We start from the raw sequence: 8,719 nt of genomic DNA on the forward strand, positions 1-8,719 counted from the left end.
TCAATAAATTTTAATTTTACTACTTTTTGTTCGCTTGTTACTTTATGATGGGCTACGTTTGCAATCCTATGTGTGTGTATCTAGAAAAACATTTTTAGAGACCTAGATAGAATTGCATTTGTAAGTAATATTTCGTTATTACTTATCATCGTTTCTTATTTTAGCAACATAAGCTGGGCCTTAAAGATATCCCTTAAGTTAGCAGTATCCTAATAAAAACATCAATTACACAAACTTTAAAATTCCTATTTCCCATATGCCTTTCTCTAATAAATAATTGAACTTCATGTGTAGAAATAATCAAACAAAATGTAAATATTTTCTTAAATGGACCTTTGGGAGTCTTACTAAAGAAAGTTCAAGGGCAGGTAAAATCTAGGATAAGGATACTTAGACCACTCAGCATTTTAAAGAGAAATCTAGGCAATAAGCAAATATTTCATATAGTACTAGAAAGACAGGCAAAAAAGACTTATGTATAATTTTCATAGACATACAAATAAGATCATATAAATAACAATAATTACTCTGGGAACGGAATAGAAAATAACATTACAATACTTTAACTGACCACTAATAAAAGAAAGTCTCAGAAATGGTACACTGATATTGGGGAGATTTAAATGGAAATAAATAGCTTGACACAATTAAATAGAGAGTCGATCACCTATAATTTTAATTAAAGTAAAAATTGCCAATAAGTAAATCTGGCAAAGGAGTAAAATTGAATTTGCACTTGACCAGGACTTGGCAGCTCTAATCAAGATGAATTTAAAAAACTGCTCCATATGAATGTCTGAGGTTGGGTCTAGTTTCTTAAGTTTTCTGTTTATCTTATAATGGATTAATATGGTAAATAGCTTAGTGGTTCAGCCAGAGCATTGGGAAAGATGAGCAGAAGTCAGGATGGCTGTATGAATCATTCATACCAACCATCTTATATTGGCATCCAGAATTTTTTGGCTAATTGGTTAACCATATAAATATGATGGATGGATGGATGGATGGATGGACAGACGGATGGACGGATGGACGGATGGACGGACAGACAGACAGACAGACAGACAGATGATGGATAGATAGTGTTCTGACCTCTCCCTCAAACTCCTCCTCATCTGACACTGCAGCTAGCTCTGCTGGCAGCCGATGGGCCAGCAGATAGATGTTAGATAGATAGTTTATAGTTTATAGTTTATTTGATTTGTATACCGCCCTACTCCCGAAGGACTCAGGGCGGTGAACAGCCAACAATAAAATACATAAATACACAAAATTTAAAAACCCGATAAAATCAAATTAAATTATTTGGCCCAGACAAATTAAAATACCCCAATAATTTAAAAACAGATTAAAATTTACGTATTTAAAAAGGGAAGAGATCAGGCCAAGCCCGCTTGATGGAATAAAAAGGTCTTCACAGCACGGTGGAAGGAGTGCAGATCTGGGATCCTCCGTATCTCCGGGGGGAGCTCATTCCAGATGGTAGGTGCCCCCACAGAGAAGGCTCTCCCCCTAGGGGCCGCCAGTCGACACTGTTTGGCTGACGGCACCCGGAGGAGTCCCTCTCTATGAGAGCGTACTGGCCGGTGGGAGGCTATTGGTGGTAGTAGGCGGTCCCGTAAATAACCAGGCCCTAAGCCATGTTTTACCATGTTTTCCCGAAAAGAAGACCCTGTCTTATATTTTTTTGAACCCCAAAATAAGCGCTTGGCCTTATTTTAGGGGAGGTTTTATTATTTTGGGGTGCATGGAGCAAGACAGGGATCCTCTTGCCGTCTTACCTGATTTCCAGCTCTGTCTCCCTAACCCTAACCAGAGAAAATGGCAGGGACTGGCTGCGCATTCATTTAAATATTTTTTGGGGGGGCTTATTTTTGGGGGAGGGCTTATTTTCAGGGAAAGATGGTAGATGATAGATAGATAGATGATAGACGATAGATAGATACATAGTTAGATAGATAGATAGATAGATAGATAGATAGATAGATAGATAGATAGATGATAAATAAATTTAAACTACTTTAAATGATCAGGACCAGTCAAATACTGACCCTATTTAAATAGCCTAAACAGAACAGCAGGAAGTAAAGAGATGGAATGAGATTGTAAGGACAAAACAAGGAGAAATATTTTTAAAAATATATTCTAATTTTCCGCTGAGTGCAAGGAATTTTGGTAAACTAAACTCCAGGATGCATTATGTCACTGACTTTTGTTTCAATAAATGATTTAAAAATGTCCTGTCTTTCAGAAAAACACACAGAAAATAGCCAATAGTATTGGTGGTCATAATAGTGGTCGTAATAATCTTTAATTGATTTCAAATTTGCCCTAGTTTCCTCCTTATTTTCCATAATTTTAGAAGACATCTGTTCCAGTTGTTAGTAGTGCAAACAGATTATTTACAAAATGTGGAGTGCAATGTATAGCATTGGGATTATCCATCCGAGGCTGCTTTTCTACACTGTCTAGTCTTATGCATCATTTATGGAAATGAATATTTTCCCCAGCCTATGCTTAGGCAGCAGCAATAAAAGAACTTAACAGTTCTTCAGATCCTGTTAGTTCTCTGGGATTCTGCAATTCCTTACAAAGCCCTTACCAAAAGTTTAAGTTTAAGTTTAAGTTTATTAAAATTTATATGCTGCCCTTCTCCAGAAGGACTCGGGGCGGCTCACAACAATAAAATCCCAATAAAAACAATAATAATAAATATGATTAAAATTAACAATTAAAATTCAGTTTAAAACCCATAATTAATTAAAACTCCCAAAACAGACTCAGCCAGTTTGCTTAAAGAGCCATGTCTTCAGATCCTTGTGGGAGGAACGGAGATCAGGGGCCGTCCGGAGCTCGGTGGGTAACTTATTCCAGAGGGTCAGTGCAGCCACAGAGAACGCCCTCATCCTGGGCACCATCAGCCGATATTGTCTGGCCAATGGCACCCGGAGGACGGTAGCTCTATGTGAGCGCACTAGGTGGTGGGAGGCCGGTAAGAGGTGGTCCTGCAAATATCCTGGGCCCATGCCATGAAGGGCTTTATAGGTCAAAACCAAAACCTTGAAGCGGATCCGAAAGACCACCGGCAACCAGTGCAGCTCATGCAGGAGAGGTGTAACCCAGGAGTATCGGGAAGCTCCCATAATAACCCACGTGGCTGCATTCTGGACCAGTTGGAGCCTCCGGGTGCACCCCAAGGGCAGCCCCATGTAGAGGGCATTGCAGTAGTCCAGACAAGAGATAACGAGAGCCTGAGTGACTGTGCGAAGGGCATCCCTGTCTAGGTAGGGTTGCAACTGGCGCTTCAGGTGAACCTGTGCAAAAGCCCCCCTGGACACGGCTGTCAGATGGTCTACTAACGACAGCTGCGAATCCAGGAGGACGCCGAGGTTGTGAACCCTTTCAGAGGGAGTAAGCAACTCCCCTCCCATCAAAAGTGATGGGGCCACTAGATCTTGGGATGCTGGTATCCACAGACACTCTGTCTTGGAGGGGTTGAGTTTGAGCCTGTTCCTACCCATCCACACCCCCACCGCCTCCAGACACTTAGACATCACGGAAAGGGCATCACTGGATTGGTCCGGGGTGGAGATGTAAAGCTTAGTATCATCAGCATAATGATGGTAACTCACCCCGAAACTACGAATGATCTCACCCAGCGGCTTCATATAGATGTTAAAGAGCAAGGGGGAGAGGACCGAACCCTAAGGCACGCCACAAATGAGGGGTCTCAAGGAGGACCTCTGCCCCCCCCAAACAAACTGTGAACAACCCGAGAGGTAGGAGGAGAACCACTGCAAAACAGTGCCCCCCACTCCCAACCCTCCGAGTCGCCACAGCAGGATACCATGGTCGATGGTATTGAAAGCCACTGAGAAGTCAAGTAGGAGCAGAGCAGAGGAATAACCCCTGTCCCGGGCCCGCCAGAGATCATTCACCAGAACGACCAATGCCATATCTGTGCTGTGTCTGTGCCTGAAGCCCGATTGGTAAGGGTCTAGAAAGTCCGCTTCCTCCAGGAATTGCGGGAGTTGATACGCCACAACGGACTCAACAACCTTCGTTATAAAGTGAAGGTTGGAGATGGGACGAAAGTTATTAAGGGAGGCCGGATCCAGGGCAGGCTTTTTGAGGAGGGGTCGAACCACCGCCTCCTTAAGGATGGTGGGGAAGACCCCATCCCTCAACGAAGCATTCACAATTGCCTGGATCCAGTCCCCTGTCACCTCTCTGGTTGCCGCAACAAGCCAGGAGGGACACGGGTCCAACAAACACGTTGTGGCACTCAATCTACCCACAGTCCTGTCTACTTCCTCCAAAGAAACAGGGTCAAAGTCAACCCAGGTATTACCTTCAAGACCTGCTCCTGTCCCCTCATTGGAGTCTGCCCAGTCAGAGTCTAACCCTGTCCGGATCTGAGCGATTTTGTCTTGCAGGAATTGGACAAAATCCTCAGCAGTACCCTGCAAGGGGTCCTCCCTTGCTCCCTGATTAAGGAGGGAGCGGGTCACCCAAAACAATGCTGCTGGGCGATTCTCTGCAGATGCAATGAGAGCAGCGAAATAGTCACGTTTCGCCGCATTCATCACCACAAGATAAGACCTAATATGGGTTCTTAACTGTGTTCGATCAGATTCAGCATGGGAGGATCTCCAACTACCCTCTAGGCATCTCTTCTGATGCTTCATCTCCCTGAGCTCCTCAGAGAACCATGGAGCTCTCCGGGATTCCCGTTGGGAGAGAGGCTGCAATGGGGCAATTCGAACCAGTGCCCCGGTAACAGCCCATTCCCAGGCATCAACCAGGGCCTCTGGAGAATCGCAGGATAAGGATGTGGGAAATGTCCCAAGCTCCATCTGGAACCTTTCAGAGTCCATCAAGTGCCTGGGGCGGAAGCAACGAATTGGTTCCGCCTCCCAGCGGTGACTGTTGGCGAAAGAAAAGTCCAGTGTAATGAGGGAATGGTCGGTCCATGACAGGGGTTGGATGGATAATAGCCCCCTACCCCAAGCACTAATCCACTGCCCAGAGATAAAAATCAGGTCGAGTGTGTGTCCACCATTGTGAGTTGGGCCCTGTACAACTTGAGTCAGGTCCATGGTCACCATGGAGGCCATGAACTCCCGAACCAGCCCAGAAGTCTTGCCGGCTGACGGGCGAAAAAGAAAAAAAAACACCCACCCCAATTATTTCATTTTGTCATATAGTGATGACACTTACTGTTCAAACCAATGAGAAAGCAGTGGAGTTTACTGGGGATATCTCTGGGCAGTTTGTAGTGGAACTGAAAATTCTGGTAAAAGGGTAATTATATTTGAATCATTAATCCTATACAGTTGCTGCTGAAGTACATTCTGTTGCCTTCTGTTACCTCTACCTGTTGTGGTCCACCAGCAGTCTGTGGAGCTGGCAGGAGAGTTAGACAGTGAGGAGGCTGGGGAGGACACATGGGCCAGTCCTGGAGTCTGGGGAAGGCTTGGACAAGAGCAGAGAAAGGGCCTCCAGAGAGGAAGGTATGTGCTGTCTCCAGAGTCAGACCTCAGTGAGGCAGAGGAACAGGGGGAGCCTGTTCCCAGTACACTCATGTGCAGAGCTGCCAGAAGGTAAGAACAGCTAAAACAAAAGGGATGACTCAGGAGTAGGGCTGGGAGATGATTGGCCCCTCCAATAAGACTTAAAAGAGGAGCAAAGGCACATGGGCCTCTGCAGGAAGTAACCTTTGTTCATTCGGTTCAGCTTAAAGCCTGAAGCTCTGTTTGATTCTGGACTCCGTGTGGCTTTGCCAATTAGGTCTTTGGCAGTGTCAAGGGAGATAAAGGTGGGTGATTATCCCGAAGGACTTCTCCCGAAGGACTCTTTATAACTAATTGGGACTCATCTGTGAATGAACAGAATTCACAGCTGTTGCAATAAAAGAGTTTTTTGGGATTACTTGTGTGTTTTAATGACTCAGGAAGCCTAGGTCAGAACACTACCACAGCTAGTGCTATTCTGTGATGAGGAAAAATAAAATCTCAAGCAGACACTGTGCATTAGTTCCAAAAAGAAAGACCAAACTATTTGTAGCTTTTGCAATCATTCACTTACAGAAGAGACTGTTGCACTCTCTAAATAACACACTTGGGCAATCAGTTCTTTACACATTGAAATAGCAGCATGAGGCCTTGGAGAACATGTAATTGAGAATAACAGTGAGAAGTTAAATAATCAAAGTGCCTGGAAAATAAAATATCCGTGTCTCCTTTGGCCAAGGATTTCTACCCACAAAAATGAAAGACTATTTTTCTTTTTTCTTTTCTTTTCTTTTTTTTAAAAAAATATACAGTAGGTAGAAAAAAGCCCCAGGGACTTACAGAATGAAAAATCTAAAATATTCATGTGGATTCCCCCCCACGCATGAAAACCATTTCATGGAGAACATCTGCTTTAATAAATTTGGAATAGTTAGTAATTTTATTAAAGATTACAATGAAGAAGATAAAAAGTAATAGAAACTAAGGGAAACAGAATATGAAGAAAAAATAGAAAAAGAAAAATATACAGTATAAAAGAGAAAATAAGAATATAGAGTAGTAAAGAAGAAAAATATATAGGTGGCATTCCCTTGTCTCCCAGAGCTCTAAACCCACCAGAGGGTTTGGTGGGACTTCCAGGGAAGAAATAGAATATTTCAGTAAATGATTACTGAGGCAAGATTACTATATGCACAGAGATGTAAAGATTCAATACTTATTCAGGGAATAAAGATTCAACCACCATGGAAGAATAGAATAGAATAGAATAGAATAGAATAGAATAGAATAGAATAGAATAGAATAGAATAGAATAGAATAGAATAAGAATTTTTTATTGGCCAAGTGTGATTGGACACACAAGGAATTTGTCTTGGTGCATACACTTTCAGTGTACATAAAATAAATTGTGGGTGTTGACAAATTTAACTGAAACTGATGAACTGAATTCTCTGATTAGAGAAAAGACGTTATCTACATTAAAACTGGAAGCCTCTTATGGACTCTTTTGCATAAAAATGAAAAAAAAGACCATATAATTTATGGTTTTGATGATTAGGCAGGAAAGATTATAGAAAGAAGAAGATGTAACTTTAGAGAGAGGGGTTAAATACAGTATATTTGCATGAATAAACTGTTGTGAAGAATATAAAAAGTTATTTCATTATATCCTTTTTCTTTCTTTTCTATTTTTCTTCAACTTTTTTTCTTTTCTTGCACTTTTTGCTTTTTCTTTGTTTTTTTTTTCTTTTCCTTCCTTCCTTTACATTACTTGGTATTCATTTTTACCTTCAAGTTTACAAGTTTTAATAAAAATCATATACTAAAGAGAGAAGTACCGGTAACCTTTTTTCTTTTTCCAAAAGATTTCAAATAATTTTGTAACAGAATAACAGAAAAATAAAGTTGGAAGGGACTTTGGAAGTCTTATGGTCCAACCCCCTGCTCAAACAGGAAACCCTATAACATTTCAGGCAAATGGTTGTCCGATCTCTTCTTATAAACCTTCAGTGTTGAAGAGCCCACAATTTCTGGAGGAAAGTCTTTCCACTGAATAATTGTTCCAATTAAGAACAATTAATTAAATCTTTATTTAAAAAAAAGAAAAATCAAGAAATTAAAGAAATGTCTCTTTTGTTCTAGGTTGGTTCTCTCCTTGATTAGTTTCCATCCATTGCTCCAGCCCTCATATGCTTTGGAGAATAGGTTGACCCCCCTCTTCTTTGGGGAAGCCCCTTAGATATTGGAACATTGTTATTATCTCACCCCTGGTCCTTCTTTTCATTAAAAAAGACATACTGAATTCCTGCAACTGTTCTTTGCCTCCAGTCTCCAATCATTTTCCTTTTCCAATATCTCCCTCCCATTTTGCCTAACGTTCCTGATTTTGAAGAGTAACTGTCACTTCTGTTTTAAAATCCTAGAATGATGCTATATAACTATTTGGAATACAGAGCATCAACCGTTGCATAGGATCATTGAACTGGCTCTACTTGTGTCACCAGGGAGAAAGAAAAATATGTGGGGGGGGGGGAGAGAAAGAAATCCCTCTGAGCTCCTTACTCAAGAGAGTGCTAAAAAATTTCAAGCAGGACAGGGAGAAAATATTCAGCATCACTCCTTCCCTTTTGCCAACTGCAAACAGGAAGAAGGTTTTAGAGATCATTTTCAGCAGCTTTGACAATGGACCAAACATTTGCAGTCTTACCATTTCCAGAAAACCAATGTTATTTGGGGAAATACGAAAGATCCAAGAAAAGTAAATATCCCTTTCTAAACCTCTATTGAGGAGTAATGGGGCAGATCCATCAGCGCAAACAAATTCAAGAAAAAGCACAAAATAGATCGATATAACCATACCACCATGCCAAGGAAATCTTTTTGTTTAAGCCAATTATCTAAAAAACTGTCAGGTAGATCCCAAGAGAAGAGTTTGACTCTCGTGCCCTTCTGCAATAGTCAGGAAAAAAAAAAGTCTTTTTAAAAAGATATTTTTGCTTCAGAGATGCAGTGAGTTTTCTAAAGAAAACATTCAATAGGACCATTTGAATTAAAGTATAGGAGGCTATAAAAACCTTGTAAATTGGACCTGTTGTTTTAATTACCACCCCCTCATTAATTTCAATATTATTTTTCAGAATGAAAAGGAGTTACATGTACTTTCCAGAGACCTCTGCCAGGAATTATACAGGGCTAGTTAGTTTTGC

General features: G+C 41.3%; 1 protein-coding gene across 1 annotated transcript; it reads right to left on the reverse strand.

The window, feature by feature from the left end:
* Nucleotides 1-2,517: 2,517 nt before the first annotated feature.
* LOC148116485 (uncharacterized) lies at nt 2,518-6,378 on the reverse strand. Its single transcript, XM_087882932.1, has 4 exons — nt 6,354-6,378; nt 4,512-5,149; nt 3,848-4,313; nt 2,518-2,597 (listed from the first exon to the last, which is right to left on the reverse strand). Exons 1-4 carry the CDS (start codon nt 6,376-6,378, stop codon nt 2,518-2,520), a joined length of 1,209 nt encoding a protein of 402 aa, XP_087739058.1.
* Nucleotides 6,379-8,719: the final 2,341 nt, after the last annotated feature.

This window comes from Pantherophis guttatus, chromosome 1, assembly GCF_059756535.1.
Source record: "Pantherophis guttatus breed Tessera chromosome 1, ASM5975653v1, whole genome shotgun sequence".
In the NCBI taxonomy this organism is placed as follows: domain Eukaryota; kingdom Metazoa; phylum Chordata; class Lepidosauria; order Squamata; family Colubridae; genus Pantherophis; species Pantherophis guttatus.

What these genes read in the sequence shown, in the direction of transcription:
- LOC148116485 (XM_087882932.1), bottom strand. Translation starts at nt 6,378, where the DNA reads ATGAATATTTTAGATTTTTCATTCT. An exon ending in GCCCAGCAGCATTGTTTTGG is followed by an intron (nt 4,314 to 4,511) that starts GTGACCCGCTCC and finishes GTTTCTTTGGAG; the next exon opens with GAAGTAGACAGGACTGTGGG. An exon ending in TTTCAATACCATCGACCATG is followed by an intron (nt 2,598 to 3,847) that starts GTATCCTGCTGT and finishes ACTTTTGGTAAG; the next exon opens with GGCTTTGTAAGGAATTGCAG.